The 22,735-nt window shown below is 41.1% G+C and overlaps 1 protein-coding gene across 1 annotated transcript; it reads left to right on the top strand.

Annotated features, from left to right (window-relative positions):
* Positions 1–379: 379 nt before the first annotated feature.
* Positions 380–9,977, top strand: Npy2r (neuropeptide Y receptor Y2). The gene is made up of 2 exons (XM_052731507.1): positions 380–1,677; positions 6,868–9,977. Exon 2 carries the CDS (start codon positions 6,915–6,917, stop codon positions 8,058–8,060), a length of 1,146 nt encoding a protein of 381 aa, XP_052587467.1. The 5' UTR covers positions 380–1,677; positions 6,868–6,914; the 3' UTR covers positions 8,061–9,977.
* The last annotated feature ends 12,758 nt before the right edge of the window (positions 9,978–22,735 follow it).

Below are 22,735 nucleotides of genomic sequence, written 5' to 3'. Positions count from 1 at the left end.
ATGTCACATGAATTGAAGATTGATTTCAGATTACATACCTTATAAATGAAGTATGATTAGGGTGTGTGACTTTCAGGGGTCACACCATTCCCTGACCCTACTGAGTATAGATTTTTGCAAGGCAGCTGATTCCACATGAAAGGAGTAATGAATACAAGAAAACCCATTCCATATGAAAGGGGTAATGAATACGTGAAGGAGTATTTATTATCTTTTAAAAAAATCGCTAAGTATAACTTTTTATTTTTAGATGGAGAAATCTAATCTAAACCAAATCATCTTTTTGCATAGTTAAGAGACATTTTAAAAACTAGTATGAGCATCTTCATCTCAGAAATTGAAAGCAAAATAAAACTATTGCAATGAATGAGGTGACCTGTGCAAGGCTGGGAGACAGGGGGATTATGGCAGTCCTGGTTTCTGGTTGCCTGCTTCCTCACTTTAAGACTCTACTGCCCCCTTTAAAATTGATGACGGAAAAGAGACCTGCAGCAAACCTCGGGAAGGACGGTCTTGGAATGAAGAGTTTGCTGGGCAAAGTTGAAGCAGCCCCTCCCTGGCCTCTTCCCCCGCCTCCCTTCCCAGCATTGGTGACTGGAAGTCCAGTCTGTCCTGTTTTACTCCTACGCGGAAAAAATGGAGCAAAACAGAGGAACATTGCCAGTGAAATTGGACAGTGAAAGATCCAAGAGCGAAGAATTTTGAAATCAACTAACTGGACAAAGACTGTTTTATTGAAGACCCATTGCCGTTCTTGTTCTCTGCTTTCCTTCTGGGAGGCAGCTTTTGGCAGTCGACCTCCGTCCGGGACTCTGAGTTTGTGATCTGAGTCCGCACGATTCCATCAATACCTGTTAAGGGCTTCTCCGCTCCCGGACCACCAGGCTCAGGACTGTTTTACCTTTCCACGATCACTGCAGCTCGTGCGCCCGTGCGCGCTCTGGCCGGTCGAGCTGGCTGTTTGTCCTTGGGATCCAGCTTCTGCCAGGAGCCAGCTCTCTGCCTTCGCTCACCACGGAAGACCAGAGTTGGATTCCCTGGGGCATTGAGGTGCCTGGGGCATTGAGGAGCCTCTAGTCCGGCTCCCGCCAGCTCGAGGTGTCTGTCCCTTGTTCACACAGCGGGGGAGCGCAGCGGGGGCTCGCGGCTCCTGCCCCCGACTTTCCTCTGCAGATTTGATGAACTCCTAAGTGGAGTGAGGGTAGCAGCTGCTGGGAGTGGTGGCCACGTGCGATGGGGCGCTGTGCTGCGTAGGGTGCAGATGCGCGCGGGCTACCAGGGGTGGCGGACACTCTCCCGGCGTCCCTGGCCTCGGCATCTTAGTTGGCTCACTCCCCTTGCGAGGCGAACGCTCCTGGTACCTTTGTCCATTCCTTCCAGAGAGGAGTTGTCTCCAACCTCCATCTCCGACCCTCCTCCCTCCCCCGACTCCCTCCTATCCCGGGCTCCGCGCGATGTAGTGCGGATCTCGGATCCAGTGGCCATAGAGGTCCAGGGATAAGCCTGGCAGCTACATCCTTGTAGCGGCTCCGCTTGGCTGCTCCGGTTCCTGCTTGCTTGCTTACGCTGTCCTACACAGAATCGGACCTGCTCCAGGTGCCTCCCAGGGCCGTCAATCCGTTGGCTACACACTCCTGGCTTCCTGGGCTCAGCTGAAAAGCAAGGGCCAGCGGCGCAGTAAGTTCAAACTCCAGTTCTCCTTCAGAGATCATGAACAGCCCCAAGGGAGTCCGGGGTCCTGTCCTGGGTCCTGTCTGGGGGAACAGGGCACAGTGTTTCTAAAGGGAGCCTCCCACCTCACCCCAACTTTGGGTGGAATAGGGGACTTAGAGGGGTTAGTACCACTCTTGTTTCTTCTTTTGCTAGACTTTTTCTTTTCTACTGAAGCTTCTTGAAGGTTCCTTGACCAAGCACTATAGTCTGAGACAGTAAGACGCAATTCTGCTGCCTCTTTAAAAAAATCAAGCACCTTCTAAAGTGCAAGGTCATGTTGAATATTCCAAACCTGTTCAAAATTAGACAATTAATTAGGCTTCATTTAATTTCCCTAGGGTGGGAATTACCCACTAGTAGAAATCTAAGGTTGTGTGGCAGGGGGTGACACTAACATTTAACTAGCTTTCCTAGTTGGGGCCAGTCACTAAAATCTCAGCGATGTGCAGGAGACAGCATTACTGTCATAAAAAGGAAGCTCAAATACAGGAAAGAGAAGCATGCACAGACTTTTAAATGAGCCATCATGCCTTGCATGTAGCAATGTTAAAGTCCCATGTCCCCTCCCAGAAGGACTAACAGGTGTGTAGCACCTAGGAAAACATTCCTGGAAGAGGTGCTTGATAGGATGCCAAGCTTTGCCCACCTGGAGTAATTCTGTCACAGAAATAACTTGCAAACCCACAGACTTCAACATGTAGTCAAAGCATGAGTAGCTCTCCAACTCATCAAGGCACCTTGAGCCTCAGAAGAAGAAGAAAAAAAATCGTTTCCTTTTCTTAACAAATTCGCTTAAGGTGCACCTGTTCAAGGAAACAGCACCATTCATAATCTTGAATTTCTTGAATAACCTGAATGTCTCATTTTGCCTTATTTCAAGGAAAGGCTCTTCCCCTGCCTGCTTCTAGTTTGAGGCAGAAGCATCACACGTGCCAGAATTCTCCTGTGCTCTTTTTCTCTTCTACTTTTCCAGAAGCGCTGTAGCGAATGATAAATTCTGTGTTCAGGTAGCATTTCTCCCCAGCCCAAGGCTAGTCCTGTGCCTAGGTACAGCTCATAGTGTTCACATGCTAATAGCTTGTAGATCAATAACCATTCCTGCAGAAGAGCTGTAAATAAAAGGACCTCAGAGTGAAGTAAATAGAATTGAAACGAAAGAAGGAAAATCAAATCAAATACGATTCTCTTGCCACTGCCCTTAAATCTGGTGCTTGCACTCAGTTCTCTCTGTGCAACCATCAAACTCCAACTTTTGATGTTCTGCTCAACTCTGGTTGACACATATGGTCTGAGTCACTGTGCTCTACAAAGTCAAGCTCTTAGTCTGAGGGAAATGGTGCAGCCTATCAAACAGGCCGTGATTTGAATGCCATGTTTCCATAATTGATAGTGGGCCTGGTATCCTTAGAATGTTCTGTTTCAAATGTGTGTAGACTTATGTAGAATGCATCAGTATAGCAAATATAAGTACACAGAAAGCTCCCAGGCCCATAGGAGGAGATAGGGGCGTGTGTGTGTGTGTGTGTGTGTGTGTGTGTGTGTGTGTGTGTGTGTGTGTGTGTGTTTGTAGCAGGGGAGAGAGAAATAGATACGAATACTTGAGAAAAGTTACTATATGGAGTATACTGACAGGCAATTTAAAAGGTTGTTATCAAAAACTGAATTAAGAGGGTCTTAGGCCAAACTTCTTACAGAAGCAAGTACCTGACTAAGAACAAGAAAACAACTATGAGGCTTCTGTGGCACAGAATGAATCCTGTCTGTTGTTATATACAGTAAAGAACAGAATCAAAACTGTATTTTGTGTTAAACAGGTGATATTAATTATTAGTAAAATTGTATTCTTGTTTCTGTATATATTGGTTTTGCCCAATTATTGAGTGTCTTTAATGGACTAGATGGTACACCTCGAGATTAAACAACGAATCAAGAAGTTCCAGTTTCTGTCTTCAAAAAGGTTTCTGTCCTACGACAGAGTGGGGCAGTGGTAGACATGAGCATAAGTTTTTGGCTAACCAGGATAAAGAAAGACTCTTTGGTTCACCACAAGGAGGGTAGAGAAGCATGGGAACGCCTGGATGTTCTAGATTTGGTAGAATTCAGTCTGACAGAGAGGCAGATGTCTATTGGGATATCAAGGGAGCTCAGGACAGCTCCTCTGTAGCGATGTCACCAAGCCCTGGATGTCATAATAAGGAGCTGAGCCATATTTTAACGGAAGAACAAATTAAAGTGTGCTTTGAGCAGATCATGAAACAAACAAAACAAAAAAATCCATTCAGGGATGTAGAAGAGAAGGAATCTGTGCCGAGAACTGGTTATGTAAGTGCAGGGAGATGAAAACTGAAAGTTAGGCCTATCTGGGGATTGCAAGAACAGTGAGTGCCTCTTTACTACCTAAGCTGAAGGGACATAAAGAAGAGGCAGTGTGACTGAGACCCTAGAAACAGCCCCGTCTGCAGGAAACAGTCACATGTTGGTGTCTTCCTTCCTCCTGCTTTTTATTCCCGCACTTTTCTTTTAAAAACTACTTATGTGCATATGATGTGTGTGTGTGTGTGTGTGTGTGTGTGTGTGTGTGTGTGTGTGTGTGTGTGTAGGGGATGTGTATATGATGTATGTAGGGTATGTATCTATGTATTGTGTGTGTGTGTTTATGTGTATGTGCATATGTTCATATGTATAAGTATGTGTGAGTGCAGGTGTGGTGTGTGTGTGTAGGGTATGTATGTGTGTGTAGCATATGTGTGGATGATGTGTATTTGTATTATGTATGTATGTTTGTATGTGCATGTAGGGCATATATGATGTGTGTACTTAGCATAAGTGTGTATGTGTGTGTGTGGATACAGTTGTGACATTGCACACATGTGAGAGTCAGAGCACCACCTCAGGTGTAGATCCTTGCTTTCTACCTTGATTCTTTTTGAGGCAGAGTCTCTTGTTCACAGCTGCATCCACCATGACACCTGACCCATAAGCTTCCAAGAATTCTCCTGTCTACATCTCCCATCTTGCAAAGGACCTGGCATCACAGATGTGCATTAAGCTTCCAGCTTTAATGGGCTCTCTTCATATCTCCACATGTGCATAACAAACACTTTATTCACTGAGCCAGCTCTGCTAACCCCTCCTGCTTTTTAATTACCTCCAAGTGCCTCCCACTGATCCAACCCAACCAGAATCCGGATAATCTGGGAGCCTGAAAGTGAAGGTTCTGTGCAGGTCAGTGGTACAGAGCAAGACAGAGGTAGGAAAGATGGGAAGAGGAGTGGGGTCACATAGGGCCAGCCAACATTGTTTGTAAGCTCAATAAACAGGATTCATCTACTAATAGTCGTAGATGCTATTATGATTAATAAAGAAATTCATTAAAAGATCTTCTGAATTAATAGCAGAAGCTGTTTGTGATTGTGAGTATATTCACAAATGCTACCACTAGGGTATTGAGTCTGAGTGTTTTTATACCCTTAACAATGAATTTATAGTAAAAGCAAAGGTATTATTATTATTATTATTATTTTTTGGTTTTTTGAGACAGGGTTTCTCTGTGTAGCTTTGCGCCTTTCCTGGAACTCACTTGGTAGTCTAGGCTGGCCTCGAACTCACAGAGATCCGCCTGGCTCTGCCTCCCGAGTGCTGGGATTAAAGGCGTGCGCCACCACCGCCCGGCTCAAAGGTATTATTTTAAGCAATCTAGTAGAGGCATTACCTGCTGCCTTAACACCCAGCAGGATTCTCCCTTCAGGATACAGGTTTGCAAGGGCTTGTTGAAAGCACATCCCAGTAGATGTCAGAACCAACATGGTGAATTGTGTATGACTTCACCTGTTAAGCTACTGAATCAATGAATGAAAGCAACAGGAAGAAAAATTAGAAATAAGATACTTGGCTATAAGAATAATTATGGTTAAAAACTGAACCAAACAAAACCAATGTGATAGAGATGATGATAAGAGATGTGTGGGGGAGAGAGGTGGGAGACCAGTCTGGGGGTCTTTAAAGCATGAGGGAGGTCTCAAGGAAACAAGAAAACCTAGAATACTTATCTCTTTTTTTGAACGTTAAGGGCTTTAATTAGTGTATTGAGTGCAGCAGATCACACAGGCAGGGGAATTCTTGTGGTGTAGCATAGGAAGGAAAGAAAGGTACCCAAACTTCTCTATTTAGAAGTGTAGGGGGTTGGACTTGGATATATTTTTAATGCAGTACTTTTGTAGGATGCTGCTCTGTGTTGTGTGGGGAGTTACTTTCAGACCCTTAAACAAAACAACTGTTCTACACAGAGTTCCATTTTAAACACCAGGTGGCCCAGGGGATAAAAAAAACAACAAAACAACAGTGTGCTTCTAACGCTAGTACTAGGGAGGTGGAGAAAGATGGATCCGTGGGTCTCATTGATCAGAAAGACCAGCATAGTTGGTGAATTCCAGACCAGTGAGAAGCCCTTTCTCAAAAAACAACCTGAATGGCACCTGAGAAATGGTACCTGAATGAATTTTTACCCAAGGGACAGAGAAATGACACATCATTTCCATGTGTCTTTACTTTTGCCACCCCCTGGCACGCACACATACACACACACACACACACACACACACACACACACACACACACACACACACGAGGGGGCAGGCACATGTGCACAAGTGAAAGAAAGGATGGCCGTGTGAGAATCCATCTGTTTTGCCTTATTTTATTCTCCCAAAGCTCAGGCATTGAGCACAGGGGAGTCGTCTGTCCCTTTTCTATGCTGTGGACTGGTGTATGCTTATAAGTTCCAAACAGCTAAGAGGGTGAGACTTTCCTTCGAGTTAATTGGTTGACTTCGTAGCAATGGTAAAATTGATACATTTTATCGCATTCATCTTGCATTAAAATAGAATCTATTTGATCTCATTTATTCTGGAATTGGTTCCCTCCTATAGAAAACTGCATTCTTACCACGATTGCAGTTATTTTGAAGACTTGATTTAATCAATCCATAGTTGCGAGTAGACTTATTTGGAAGACTTGCTTTATCCAGCTGTTATATAGTCTGCAGTATTATAGATCAGAGAGCATCCATCTAGAGGAGCTCAGACTAAACTAAAGCAATCCCTCTCGGATGGCTGTGTGTTTCACTAGTGGTTTCTTGTGTTATTTTTATTGTAGATTCTTGTGCTATTGGGAGGCCAAGTGAAACTGCAGTGGTGCTGAAGATGGGCCCAGTAGGTGCAGAGGCAGATGAGAACCAGACTGTAGAAGCGAAGGTGGAGCTCTATGGGCCGGGCCACACCACTCCTAGAGGTGAGCTGCCCCCTGATCCCGAGCCAGAGCTCATAGACAGCACCAAGCTGGTTGAGGTGCAGGTGGTCCTCATATTGGCCTATTGCTCCATCATCTTGCTGGGGGTAGTTGGCAACTCTCTGGTAATCCATGTGGTGATCAAGTTCAAGAGCATGCGCACAGTAACCAACTTTTTCATTGCCAACCTGGCTGTGGCGGATCTTTTGGTGAATACCCTGTGCCTACCATTCACTCTTACCTACACCTTAATGGGGGAGTGGAAAATGGGTCCAGTCCTGTGCCATTTGGTGCCCTATTCTCAGGGTCTGGCAGTACAAGTGTCCACAATAACTTTGACAGTCATTGCTCTGGACCGCCATCGCTGCATTGTCTACCACCTGGAAAGCAAGATCTCCAAGCGAATCAGCTTCCTGATTATTGGTCTGGCCTGGGGCATCAGTGCCCTGCTGGCAAGTCCCCTGGCCATCTTCCGGGAGTACTCCCTGATTGAGATCATTCCTGACTTTGAGATAGTGGCCTGTACTGAGAAGTGGCCTGGCGAGGAGAAGAGTGTCTATGGCACAGTCTACAGCCTTTCCACCTTACTAATCCTGTATGTTTTGCCTCTGGGCATCATATCTTTCTCCTACGTCCGCATCTGGAGTAAGCTGAAGAACCATGTCAGCCCGGGAGCTGCAAGTGACCACTACCATCAGCGAAGGCACAAAACCACCAAAATGCTGGTGTGTGTGGTAGTGGTGTTTGCAGTCAGCTGGCTGCCCCTCCATGCCTTCCAGCTTGCTGTGGACATTGACAGCCATGTCCTGGACTTGAAGGAGTACAAACTCATCTTCACAGTGTTCCACATCATTGCCATGTGCTCCACCTTTGCCAACCCCCTTCTCTATGGCTGGATGAACAGCAACTATAGGAAGGCTTTCCTCTCTGCCTTCCGGTGTGAGCAGAGGTTGGATGCCATTCACTCAGAGGTGTCTATGACCTTCAAGACTAAAAAGAACTTAGAAGTAAAAAAGAACAATGGCCCCACTGACTCCTTTTCAGAGGCTACCAATGTCTGAGAAAGCAGGTGTGGAAGCACATGGATGAATTGTGACCAGAGATGCCAATCTGGTTAGTGAAGCTTTTCTAACCAGTGCATGCTGACCTCCCATTGTATTGACTAAAAAGCATTGGCAGTATCATTCCTGGGAAACTGGCTGGCAGAGCTGAGGTGAAAATGAGCAAATTGCTGTGGTTCCATGGTGTGATTACTGGTGCTTAGATGGTAGGTTGAATTACGAGAAAGGAGGGAAATATTTTTGACTGTTTTCCCAGAGTTTCCCAGGAAACCTGAACAAGGAATTGGTATCAGTATAGCTAAAAGGTAGAGGTAAGTATTAATTCTGAATGCACAGTAGGATCTGCGTTGGGGATGCTGCGGACTCCACTGCTCCCCCATTACTTGATGAAAAGCTGCTGAACAAACTCAGATTTCCCTAGGGAGCCCTAGGCTCTCTGGTATGGTGTTTTGGTTTTATTGTCCTTCCTAAGATGACACCCAAATGAGAATGCTATCAGTAACCATTGCTTGTAACTAATGGGGTGGCATTAAGACAACTTCAAGAGAGTAAACACATTTGGTGTACCATGATGGGGGAAATGCTTATATACACAGCAAGCAATTAGCTGTTATTAAAATCAAATGCACAATTGTCGGAAGTTTCTTTTATGCAGAATCAAATAATTCTGAAATTATTAGGCTTAAAAGAAATACAAATTATTGTTTGATTTCTTGTTTTGAGCCACTCCTACCCTATGTTACTACTGTTCAGATAGCAAGTAAGCAACTCGGTCCTTTTGCTGGTTGTTAATTGTTAAAAGTCCTTTAGACCTGTACAGCTCCTGTTACCATTCCTGCATGGGGGCAAAGTTCTCACTAAAAATTAAAGCAGACTATAAAATAATTTTATAACAGTTTGAGTTTAGTTGTAATCAGTTCCTCTCCCCCACATACATGTTTACAGACATAGCAGAATTATGTTCTTTGGAGTTCATCTTTAGCAGACCAATCTATGAAAAGTAAAAATGTAATTTCATTAAAATGGACCCGTTTGGTAAGAAATCTCAAAAACCGAGTTCATTCCCCTTTTCAAATGTTTGGTTTTCAACAATTTTTTCATGTAAGTTTTCTCTTTCCAAAATGGCTATATTTTGGGTGACATAAATATGGAGACAAAATAACAAGCATGTCTATAAATAGTGGATCATTAGCAATTTTCATTTAATGCTTTTATAAATTTAGCTTTTATTTCAATAGTACCCAACCAAAGACGACTAAGACTCTATTTTGTTCACACAGAAAAAAGTAAGAAAATGAGATGTTAAAATGGTTGCATCTCTCTGGATGCTGAAATTTCAGTGTAGGTGTATTTTTGTAAATATGACAGAATTTGTGAGTATATTCCTTACATTTTAGAAATATTCAACATAGTCTTATACTTAGTAATGATATTAATGTTGTGTATATATTTAAAATTCAGACTATGGCTGTTATCAAATTCCTTTCGGGGTGGAAATAAAATTTGGTTTGGAAGCTATACTTTTGGAATACTGGGAAGGAACAAAAAAAAGTAAAAATAGGTGTAAGGCAGACTAAGACATCAATGAAATACACTGCTATCTGAAGTGTATCACATAAACTATAAAACATGGTTTTCCTCTTGGACTCTGCACTGTCATTTGAAGATAAGCTTTTTATATTTTATGCAGAAATATTTAAGACGTTACAAGGTTGTTGTAAAGTTTTTATGCCCCTTGCAGAATTTGTATCCTGTATAAAACCTGTGTGTTATTGTGACTCCTACTGTGATGGTAAATCATTGGAATCCACCCAATAATTCAATTAACATATTTATGATTGAGCTCATATGTTAAAGCCATTAATAAAGTATCTTTTATGGAGTGATTTAATGTTAAAATAAAGAGAATTTGAGGAATTCTGTTGTTTCCATGTAGCTCTTACTCTACTCTTTGGATGAAATCGAGTTCCTGGCTACCCTGTGAGCATCCTGTGAAAATGCCTATGAGTAAGTGCCCTGTAAGGACGCCTGTGAGTGAGTGCCCTGTGAGTGAGTGCCCTGTGAGTGAGTGCCCTGTGAGGATGCCTGTGGGTAAGTGCCCTGTGAGAATGCCTGTGAGTGTGTGCCCTGTGAGAATGCCTATGGGTGAGTGCCCTGTGAGAATGCCTGTAAGTGAGTGCCCTGTGAGTGAGTGCCCTGTGAGTGAGTGCCCTGTGAGAATCCCTGTGGGTGTGTACCCTGTGAGGATGCCTGTGAATGCCCTGTGAGAATGTTTCACTTTCCACTTTCAGGCCAGATCTTTCTCTTGAACTTCAAGCGTACATTTCATCAGCTAATGAAATTAATGTGTGGGGCCCACCAACAGACACCCGATGTGTCCTAAACAGAACCTGCCAGCTAAGTACAAATGTCCCGAACCTGGATTCTGATCCGACTTCTTACTACCAGCTTTTCACCAATCTACTGTACACTCTTCCCCAAGACTCTGCTCTCTGGAGTCAGCCTCAATACTCCTCTAGTCTTTACCTTTATGCAGTCAAATCCTGCATTTTAATACGTCTCCTAGTTGTTTTTTGAATCAATTCACCTTTCTCAGTCCCCATCATACATGCTATGGCTGTTTCTAAGACCTGTATTATCTCTCACCTAGATTAATACAGTATATTCCTATTTGTGCTCTCCATATCTTGTCATTTTCACATACAGTCCCATATTTACCTACTAACCAAGGCAGGTTTTTTTTTTTTTACCTCGGTTTTGTTATGCCCTTCTTCTGATTAAAAGTCTTCAGGTGTATCCTCATAAATCTTATTTTAGGAGTTTTATATCTTATTGAAAATAACTTTAATGACTTGAAAGGCTGTTTAACATCTTATATGTATTAAGATTCTCTATAGTAACAGAACCTATAGAATTCATATATGTATTTGTAATAGGGGATTTATTAAATGCACATAATCTGCAGCTAGACAATCTTGTGATGGTCATTTGCAGAGTGGAGATCAAGGGAAGCCAGTAGCTGCTCAGGGCAAGAAACTGAAATCTCTGAGACAGGGGGACTGATGATGCAGCCCCGCGTGAGGCTGAAGGCCCAGAAGCTCTCTGGAGAGTCACTGATATGATCCTGCACCCAATAGTGAACAGCGGATGAAGCTGGAGTCTGAAGTCCCCGGGTAATGACAGCAGCTGTAGATGGAGTCACTGAGGAAGAATGGATATTGTATGTGCTGGCTGGCTTTCTCTTCTTCCATTTTTATGTTAGCTGTGCCTCTGGCCTCTTGGCTGGTGCTGCTCACATTCAAGGCCAGTCTCCTGTTAGTTAATCCTCTCTGAAGATGCCCTCATAGACATACTGAGAAGTGACTTACTCATCTCCCAGGTATCTCCCAGTCTCATCAAGAAGTCAATCAAGATTGACTTTTACAGCACTGGTTGTGTCTATTTGTTTTACCTCATACAATTTCTCTTTTCATCCAGCTGCTAGGTTTTCAGTACCTGAAGACAGAACTGGTGATGTCTTAATCATGTGGAATTGCAGTGCTTGTAGCTGTTGTCATCAAATTGATATTCAATAAATATTAATCAGATTCATCAGGGAAACTAAAGTGCTTTGTTATTTGTTTGAGACAAGATCTTGTTCCTGTAGCCAGGCTGGCCTTGAATTTACTAAGGAGCTGAAGATGACCTTGAATTCTTGACCCTCTTGCTTTAAGTGCTGGGTTATATATGTGTCCCACTGAGTCCTGCTTGAAATCCAATTTTTGGAGTAAATATTAAAGTCAATATAACTAGGTCCATGAAGTAATCAGCCATAACTTGGGCTGTTTGGTCATAGTCTGTCTAGGAAAGCAGGGTTTCCTATCCAAGAGTCTAAGAAAGATGTTTCCTAGACCAGGACAGCATCAGGGTTTGTTGTTTGTTTGCCATGTCTTATTTAATTGATAAACTAATATTGTAACCGTGCATTAAGCCTAATGCATTTCTCATGATAGGCAACTGCTATTGTTTTCAAGCCACTGTATATCAATATTGACATATTTAGGAAAGAGTGTGTTGCATAGATTTCATTTATAGCTCAGGCAAACCTGCTTGAAACTTCATCATCAAGGGGAATTGGAAGATTCAATAAAATGTCAGTCATGGTTCAGCCATGTGGAGAAGTCATTATAAATACAGTAAATTCTGAACATAAAGACCAGGAGAAGCACTGGAAAGGCTGGAGAAGAGCCCAGAAAGTCTCTGCTAGCATTAAGGAAATCAGGAAGGGACTGTAATGCAAACATGCTATGGCAGCTACTGTGTGGCCTATTCTGTGAGCATAAGACATACAACAATAGGAAAATAGGAATAATATACAATAGGAAAACAGACATGCAGGTACTATCTGCTATACCAGAGTCTGATTTTGCAGAGAAATGGAAACAATGAAGGATATAATGGAGGTGTTGTCTTACAGCCATATAAACTGGTTCATATGAGCTATTAGAGACACTTGGTTATCACTGACAGGGAGTCCCATTAATATCAGGAGCCAGCAGACAGCAGAGGAAGGACATGTGTCCCTGAGGGAGTTGAGCATAGAAGAAGCAAGAGTTGATGGCCACCTCACTGACTCTGACAGGACAGTGTACACAGGAAAACTAAGAAAGAAATTAATTCAGGTCCATTAATTAATGGACCTATGAACTGATATGGGGCTTTAGTGGCTTTTTTGAATCCCATGATGGGATACAATGTTCATGAGCTGGGAGGTATGGTGTGACCCCACGAGAGTCTGTTAAAGGATATGAAGAATTTACTAAGGTATACAATGGGATAATACACTCATGGGTACAGAACAAAGTAAACAGCCGTCATTGTCCTCCATTCTATCCAGGGTGAGGGGACTCAACCCTTCCGTTTGACCACCCACGAGAAGATGAGCACACCACTCCTCTCTCTCTGCACTTGTCCCCCAAAGCCATTAGCGGAACTAATTCCCATAACAGGGAGGAGATGAGAAGAAAACAAAGCAGAAAAAAGACCTGTCTAAATCCCTGGAAAGAAATACTGACACAATTTGTGTCGATCTGGACTTACTAAGTGGGGTGGGGGATGGGGGGGGCGAAAGCTAAGTGTTGCACTGTCGAAGTTCCAGAGGCTTTAAACCCAAACAGTCCATAGAAAACACAAATGATTAAGAACACAAATGAAACCAATAAACTTTACTCTAGGGCTAGGTAGTCCTTCTCCTAAAATATTCAGTGCACACCTTTATCCTGACAGAAGGTACACTGTAGATGGAGATTGCTTGTCAATATGGTCGTGTTTGGCTGATACAATAGCAAGGACCACAGTGCTAGCCTAGAGTATGCCATGTCTATCTAGCTCCAGGGGCAGGCAGAGTTAGCTACAGTACAGTCGTTGGGCCTGAGACAGGACCAAGTATTACCAGCAAACTCTGATGGGACAACTGACTGGGAAGAGGCACAGTGGCTCTGTGGCAGCAGCTGTAGCCCAGCATGAGAAGGCCAAATGAAACACACACACACACACACACACACACACACACACAGACACAGCACAGACACACACACACACACAGACATAGCACAGACACACACACACACACACACACACACACACACACACACACACACACAATGTCTGTGGGTTATGGAGGACTGGCTAGGGTAGTTTCTCCCATTAGTGCTGTTGAAACCCAATATTACTCTTCTTTTGTGTGTGTGAGAAGAGGGTTGCTTGCATGTGTGTGTTCAGCTATATGGGTACATGTCATGTATGTGCATGCAGGTAGAAGACAGTCACCTTCAGGAGCCATCTGCCTTTTCTTTTGAGACAGGGTCTCTCACTGGGATCTGCAACTTATCAAATGGGCTGGGCTGGAAAAACGGAATGACTTAGGAACCCTTGGATATCTACGGCCTCAGCTCTGGTATTAAAGGCACAAGCTTCCACATCCAGCTTTGTTTTTTTTAACATGGGTTTAGGGGAATTGAACTCGGGTCCTCATGCTTGTCCTTTGCTGACTGAGTTATGTCTTCATCTACAAATATTGCTTTTCTTTTCTTAATAGATTATTATTTTATGTGTATGAGTGTTTGCAGGCATGTATGTACATTCATGTGCATGTCTGGTGCTCATGAAAGCCAAAAGAAGGCACTGGGTCCCCTGGAACTGGGGATACAGACAGATGTCAATAATCATGTAGATGCTAAAAACTGAACTTGGGTCCTCTATAAGAGCAACAAGTGTTCTTAACCACTAAGCTACCTCTCTAGCCTCACATTATAGCTTTTCTTCTGAAATGATTGATAAGAGATCTTTTCATACAATATCACACCTTGCAAACATTTCTTTATTAGAATCTCATTAGCCACCCAAGTCCAAAGGCACTTACTTGGGATGGGTGTGTTTGTCATCAGAAATCATGTTCTCTGTGTTAAAATGTTTCATTATATAATGTTAACTTTTGTGTGTCTTACAGATTTGTTAAAGGAAATAAAAGAGTTTGAATGTAAGATTCTGTATGAGTATATGAGTGGGAAAAGACATTCCTAGAAACTGTAAGGCTGTTGAATGAAAATCCCACAGCCAAGGGTGGGAAACCTCCCTAGGAGTTATTAGTTGGGAGGCCCTTGAGATTCCACAAATCATTAAGGTTCTGGACACTGCTGTTGTTTGCGGGCCAAGAACAAATGGTGAGCCTTTATTACTAGAGTATACTAGAAACCTTTATTACTAGAGTATGGAGAAATTGAGCTAGGGCTGAACTTGAGGATTTCCCCCTGATTGATGGCGTCATGGAACTGAAAGATACTGTTCCTGCTGATGGGGAGGGGGCAGGTAATTGTCATTGAAAAATCTGACAAGTTATATATCCCGTGTAACAGATAACCAGCATGCCAAGCAAGGTATGCCTACTAGTAAAATAGTGACACAGCTGTTATGGGTGCAACTAACTACTTTCTGGTTGGATTTAAGGTTCACTCTACAATAGGAAACTCACATCTGATACTTCTTTCCAAATGAAAGTCAGTGACAAGGGAAGTCACAAGTCCTAGCAGAAAAAATATAAATACTGAAGAAGGGCTGGGATGTTGTATGGATGCTTCCTATGAAATATTCCTGCCTGGAGGGAGGCTTTTCAAACTTAGGAAGTAATTAAAACATGTGAGGCCCAAGAATTAAATGCAACTTACAGGGCTCAGGAAGCCCCTAAAAGTTAGAAGATTCACAAGGCCCCTCCTCATATTTATGTAAGTGTCTTAGTTTGGTTTCTTTTGCTGTGATAAAGACCATGACCAAAAGCAACTTGGGGATGAAAGAGTTCCTTTCATCTTATACCTCATCCCCATCAGGAAGGGAAGACTGTGCAAGAACTCAAGGCAGGAAACTGAAGGCAGGAACTGAAGCAGATGGTACAGAATAATGCTGATTACTAGGTTATTCTACATGGCTTGCCTAGCCTGCTTTCTTATACCACACAGGACCTTTGCCTACAGTGTACCAGGGCTGGGCTCTCTCAAGTCAATCACTAATCAAGAAAACGTCTACAGACTTCCTTTCAGACAATCTGATGATAGAGGCATTTTCTTAATAGAGATTCTGCTTCCCAGATAACTCTAGTTTGAGTTAAACTGATAAACAAACAACTAGTACACTGATCAATAACAGTTGCTGAAGAGAGAAGACTATTCCATCGGCTGAGCTGCCAAAAGCTCTGGGATGCAGTTATCAGAGCAGTCACCCATGCTGGTGCAGGGGTTTTTAGTGATGCAAGTGCCCTTATATCATCCATGTTCCAGTAAATATCTCTCTCCGTCCATACTCCTGTGAGTAGCCCCAGTAAAGTAGCTGGTTCCCTAGCTAGACTTGGGTGGAAATATTCCTTTGATCTGTTGCTAGTGTCCTATGTGAGTTGTATAGGTGTTTTTCTATGTCTTATCAGGAAAAGCACACAATACACAAAAAATAGGAATTTTATTAAACAAAAGGTGAGTAAAAATTGATTTGGGGGGATTGTAAGTATAAATTGTTGGACTATCCAGATTCCATAAGTCTGTAGGTGGTCCGAGGAGTTCATAGTATTAGAAACCAGAAGGTTAAGACAACCTTGTCAATATCAATTCTTGTCAATATCAGAATATGTAACTGAATGGAAGTGCAAAAGGCCCAGTTCAGAATCTACTCATTTGTAATTAAAACGTTGACAAATTTCAACACTCCATCAAATTACTTGCTAAACAGCACATAGCTTCTCCTATAGGAGTGTGCTATGTCATTAAAATAAAAAAGTACTGTATCATCTACACAAAACTACACGAAAGCAATGTACTAGTAACTATTTTTCTCTACTTTTTGGTTTCTCACAGAAAGTAATATAAGTGATCTAAAAATAAGAAATTAGATATGCATGTATACACACATATTCCATATCATGCTCTGTCACCCAATATCACAAAGTATCTGCACATGGAACATTCAGCATCTAAAGGTAGGAATAAGTCCATTCCAAGTGGCATGCCTACCTCCATCATTGTCCCTACAGAAGTAACTGCCCTTAGGCTGTGCATGCGTGGGGTGGAATGTGGAGAGAAGAGACTGTACTTTGGAATATGAACAAATTAATTTGAATATGTAGGGTTTAAAAATGTTTCTTGGTGAGTGTAGCCTATTTAATTCAGCCAGTTGGTAATTAAAGGTGACAGCTAGTTATCAAGCTTCTAGATAGAAATAATTCATATTTATTAGGCTAGAAAACTGTGATGTCACTCTGAGGTGTCTGATTTGGGGAGAGTACCTACTACTCAATCACTTCTGTTCTTCAACCTAATGAAGTCAGTCTCCTGTTTCTAATGGAGTCAAGGAGTAGAAACAAAAGACATACTTAGGATTACGACGGTTGAATGCATGGTGCATATTAAAATGGAATCAGATCATTAATCAAAACAATGTGCAGCAGAATTTGAATGCTAAGGGACATGGCCACATGCAGAGATGTAATAGCAAGATGTTGATGAACAGAGATACGTAATTTTAAACTCATCAGACGAGAAAGGGAGGTTTGCCACTCGAGTTGTTTCTGACATTTGTTCCAGAAAACACAATTTATTAGAAACAAAAACTTCCTCCCTGCAAAGACAACCTTGTTCAAACAATCACCTCAGTAGTTTGTGTCAAAGGCACAGAAAGCCTCATAAATGTACAGGTTGTGCTCATTTGCTTCTAAGCTCTGAAGCTCCACAAGGCTCCAACAAATCTGGTTTGCCACTAAGATAAGAATTTTATATTTACTTTCTGGTGTTTGCTTGGTAGTTCAAAATTAAATGTAGGAATACCTATGAAGACCCTAATGAGGATAAGTTATAATTGTTACTATACTACAAGTCTAGATAAATAATTACAGCCCTAAATTTATTTGTCACACCTGCATTTTCCTTAAAGGATATACCTCTGAGAGTCACTTTTTCAGAGTGCATCTTTAGGAAACAAGACTAATGTCTTAGTTAGCTTTCTATTGCTGTGATAAAACACCATGACTAAATGAAACTTCAGGAGGAAAAGGTTTATTTCATTTTACAGCTTGCAGTTCATTATTCAGGGAAGTCAGCGCAGGAACTCAAGGCAGGACCCTGGAGGCAGGAACTGAGGCAGAAGCCATGGCGGATTGCTGCTTATTTATTTGGCTTGCTACTCATGGCTTGCTCAGTGTACTTTCCTTTGCAACTGGAAACAACCTTCCCAGGTGTGACATTGTCCCCTGTGGAATGAGCCTTTTGCATCAATCATTAATCAAGACAATACCTCCACAGACTTGCTAACAGACCAGTCTTATGGAGGCATTTTCTCAATTAAGAATCCCATTCTTCCCAGATTTGTCTAGGTTTGTGGGAAGTTGACAAAAACAAACCTACACAGTGAGTATATGATAGAAAATATTTCTACACAAAACTTCAGCCTATTCCTTAAGGAGTTTTATTAATCATAGTAATTGTTTGTAGTTGTGTTGGTACCATTTGCTATCATTGAATGTTTTCCCAACAAGCTTCAGGTGTCGAAATTTAATGGCAATGTGACAATATAGACAGGTGACTAGGCCATGAGGGTTTCTGCTATTAGGAAAGAGGCTTCATGCAATACTTAACATTTGGCTCTGCTGTCCTTTTACAGCCACCATATGAGGACACAGTGTTCTTCCCCCGTGAAAATGTACAATAAGTTGTAGTTTTGTATTCACAGATCAGCCTTCTCTAGAACAAGGCCTGTTGGTATTTTGATTTCAGCTGTTTCAACCTGCAGAATTGTGACAAATACTTATTTTTTTTTCTGTATAAATGCCAAAGACTTAGGTAGAAATAGTGGTGCACACCTGTAATTTTAGCACCAGGAGCAGGAATAGTTTCAAGTTTGAGGTCAGCTTGGCTACATGGCAGGAGTTTGATTTTCTGTGTCAAAAAATCAAAACAACAGTCAAAACCAGACTAGTATTTTGATAGATTGGTACTAATGACTTAGCATTTTCACTGAATATACTTTGTCTATAAGAGGTTTGTTGTTGTTGTTGTTTGTTTATTTTTGCTGTGGTTTGTATGTTGGCGAGGATCTCATTCAGCCAAAGCCAACCTGGAATTTGCTATCTAGTCAAGATTTACCTTAACCCTGGGAGCTCCTACCACAACCTCCAGAGGGCTATTGTATACTACCATACCAGATTTTTCACCAGTGTATTCCTAAGGCTGATTATGAGACTCTGAAACAAAGTTATGCTAAGCTCTTTGAAAACTCATGGCATTAAACAAATGAACATTCTCACTCGTGGAGACCTAGAGGGTGAATACGTACCTGGTAAAGCCTAAAACTAAAGTTGGGGAGCTCAGACAGGTAATCCAAGGTAGCAGTCTCTAAGAGGGCATAGAAGATAAGGATTTAAATCTGAGTATGAACTAGTTCACACCAGAAAGAGGTGGAGAGAAAGGGCAGGATTTAGGTAATGACCACTTGAGCATGGGTGTCTAACGCCAGGTGCAGCTTTCTCTACTCAGGTGGAGATCTCCTCATACAGGGTCAGTGACAACAATGCGCACACTTTGTAGCTAACATCACCCAAAAAGCTCTCAAAACTCTCCACACAAGAACATTTCAATGTCATTATTGATAATTATAACTAGAACACCATCATTTTAATAATTAATTACATAATGAGTTTATTGATTTCGTATGACTAATTTCTCTGATATTTGGCTCTTGCTCTTATTCCAAATGTGGAAGGATTGTGTGTGAGAAAGGCCTTTTAAGAGAGTACTTTTTAAAAAATTTATTTAATGAAGGAAGGCATGGAAAGGAAGGAATGCATGAAAGCAAAATGACAATTCAACAAGCTTGGATAGGTCCAATGAGTGCATAGCCACTGGAAGGTTCTCCCAGATTTTGCAGCATGGCTGAAACTGCATTCACCCCAGGCTCAGAATCAAATCCCTCCCCCTTACCTTTCTGTTCAAGTGGAACTTACAGAGAAATGCACATAGGTTCATATGGAATGATAGACTTGTTTTCTCATTGGCATTCTTTACGTTTGGAGATTCATCTAAGCTGCTGATAATGTATAAATGTTTAATAGTATAAATGTTTCTCTTATTATTTTAATTGCTGGGTCATATTCAACTTTATGAGGACACCATATTTATGACATTTTGCTCTTGGTAGATACAAGTTGGGGATTATTATTGTTACGGTCTAGGATTTAGTTTTACTCTTCTGTCTATGAGAAAATTAAGGACAGAGAAGAATTCAGGCCAAAGCAAAAGTAAGATTAGCAAGCAGTAAATCTCATTGGAGGAGAGGGGACCTCAAATCTTGGAGTCCACTGTCTCCCAGACTACCAGTAGCCTTTATCTCTGGCAAGCCTCCCACTTCTGCTTCCCTATAGATTGGTGAACCAGTTCCCATGAGCATGCCCGCTTCTCAAGACTGGTTCCTCTACTCCTCTCCAGGTATTGAGTATGGCCTGGTGTTTGGATGGCTCATGCCTTGAGATCTGCCTGGGGGCATGAGTGTGGAAGTCCCTGGGAGACATTTTTCCTTTTCTATGCCTGAACAGGCTTGAAGATAGCTGATCCAAAAGGTTCAAGCTTGGGAAAGAGGAACAAAAGCAGGCATTCGGCCATTTTCCTTCCAGTAGCACTAAGATGACATTTGTTATAAGCATTTCTCAAGTCTTTCCTGGACATATATTTTCATGAACATTAGGGACTACCTAACAGTTAAATTACTAAGTTATAGAATAAGCATGAGGAACATTTTTAAAGAAGTGTATAATGTCTAAAACATTTCCCAAACTATTTCTTTCCCACTTGATATGTGTGAGATCCAGCTACCTCCTGCCTTTGCGCATTAGACACTGTAGTGGGTTTGAATTTTAACATTGTTGTGGAATTCTCCTCTTGCTTCTGATTTGCATTTCCCCAGTGACAAACAATCACTTCTGAAGTGCTTATCCATAATTCATGTATTTCCCATAAATGGCTATTTGCTTGCACAGCTTAGTTTTAAATTGGTTTTGTATTGTCAGTTATTTTTTTTTAATTTTGTGATAGGTCTTTTTAAAATCTGGATATATATGCATATAAACATGGGTTTGTGAATATATATATACATATATGTGTGTGTGTAATGTATAGCATAGTAGCATAGTATGTTATTCAGGTGGTAACAAAGATTTTTTTCTTTTTAGTTTTGTTGAAGCCCACTTTATTATTTTTATTTTGATATTACTTTAATATTACATTATTTCTAAGAAATCATTGCTGAGTCCAAGGCAGGAAAGAGCTGCTTTTCTCCTAAGTTCATAGTTCAAGCTTTTACATGTGTATCTCTGATTAACTTCAATTGATATCTGTCCTTATTGACTTTCCATATTTTTTTTTTCTTTTTTTTGGTTTTTTCGAGACAGGGTTTCTCTGTGTAGCTTTGTGCCTTTTCCTGGAACTCACTTGGTAGCCCAGGATGGCCTCGAACTCACAGAGATCCGCCTGGCTCTGCCTCCCGAGTGCTGGGATTAAAGGCGTGCGCCACCACCGCCCGGCTGACTTTCCATATTTTAATGCAATTCTCTTGTCATCAATAACAAATGTCTTGGCATCTTTGTTAGAAATCAACTGACTATATTTATTGAGAAATTTTCTAGACTATTTTGTCAATCTGCTATGGCAATGTCAGCCTCTAGATTACAGTATCTCTTAAAAGTTAGTAGTCATCATCCAAACTTGTTCTTTCATGATATCATGCTGAATATTCTTAGGTCTTTGCATTTTCACATAAATTTTAATACTGCCTTGTACATTTTTATGGGAAAGCACATTGGTATAATGACTGAGATTACATTTACATACAGTTTAATTTATGGATCATGGATACCCCAACAATTTTTTTTAATATTTTATTTATTTATTTATTTATTTATTTATTTATTTATTTATTTATTTATTTATTTATTTATTTATTTATCTATCTATCTATTTTTTGGTTTTTTGAGACAGGGTTTCTCTTTGTAGCTTTGTGCCTTTCCTGGAACTCACTCTGTAGCCCAGTCGGGCCTCGAACTCACAGAGATCTGCCTGCCTCTGCCTCCTGAGTGCTGGGATTAAAGGCGTGGGCCTTCTTTTTATCTTCTTTAAAAAAAATTGTTATATATTAGTTGTACATAATGATGGGTTTTATTATGATATTTCAATAAATTCATAAAATTTACTTTAATATATTTATTCAATTTATTCTCCCTCATTCCTTTTTCTGTGAGTCTTTCAAAAGTTTCCCTGTACTTCTGTATCTTTAAATAAATTAGATTCTTCAGATGAGAGAGAACTTATGTTGTTTGTCTTTGCGAGTCTGGCTCACTGTGCTTCACAGAATTATCTCCAGTTTCATTCATTCTCCTGCAGACAATGTGATTTTGCTTTGTCACTGTCTGTATTCACCATTTACTAGAAATCAAACTAGAAGGGATCTGATGACATGCTCAAAGGTGAAAATAAACAATACATGGAAAAGGTGGTTAAGATCATGTCTCACATAATATTTTAATCGTTTTCGAACAGTGTCTACTTGAGATCTTCAGCAACTTTAGTAAATGAACGTGGAACATACATTTATGTTCATGTGCAGATGAAGAGCTTAGATACCCTATGAATCTTAACTGACTCATTCAAGGATGTGATAGTATACCTGAAACTTGATTTTCTTATTTGATTTCCATTACTATATTCTTTTTATCATTGTGACTGTTTTTATACTAAGGGGAAAATTAAGATAAATTCAGGTTCTCTTATTTGACTAAATAAGGGTAAAACAATCTCTCATGGTGATTTATGTAAACCTTTCTGAACACCAAATTATCTATTGATTTTTAAATTCACCTTTTCCAATTAAATTGTTTAGTAGAGTATTACAATCAGATATTTTTTTTTCTCTTAAGAAGTTCTTTGGTTCTCATTATGAAGTAAAATGCTGAAGCCATTCTAGTCCTTTCTGTCGCTACAAGTTAGCCCCCAAATAGTTGCTAAGTTTTTGTATTATCTCAAAATGAATGTGCAAAGAGGCTTCTCAATGTCAAAGCTACTTGACAGCGCCTACTACACACGAGTGACTCTGTCCTGTCACGAAGTGGTTTCACTTCT

Source organism: Peromyscus californicus, unplaced genomic scaffold, assembly GCF_007827085.1.
Source record: "Peromyscus californicus insignis strain IS unplaced genomic scaffold, ASM782708v3 Scaffold_9__1_contigs__length_137607984, whole genome shotgun sequence".
NCBI lineage: Eukaryota > Metazoa > Chordata > Mammalia > Rodentia > Cricetidae > Peromyscus > Peromyscus californicus.
Note: the sequence above shows the minus strand (reverse complement) of the source record. Positions and strands in the feature narration are given on the sequence as shown.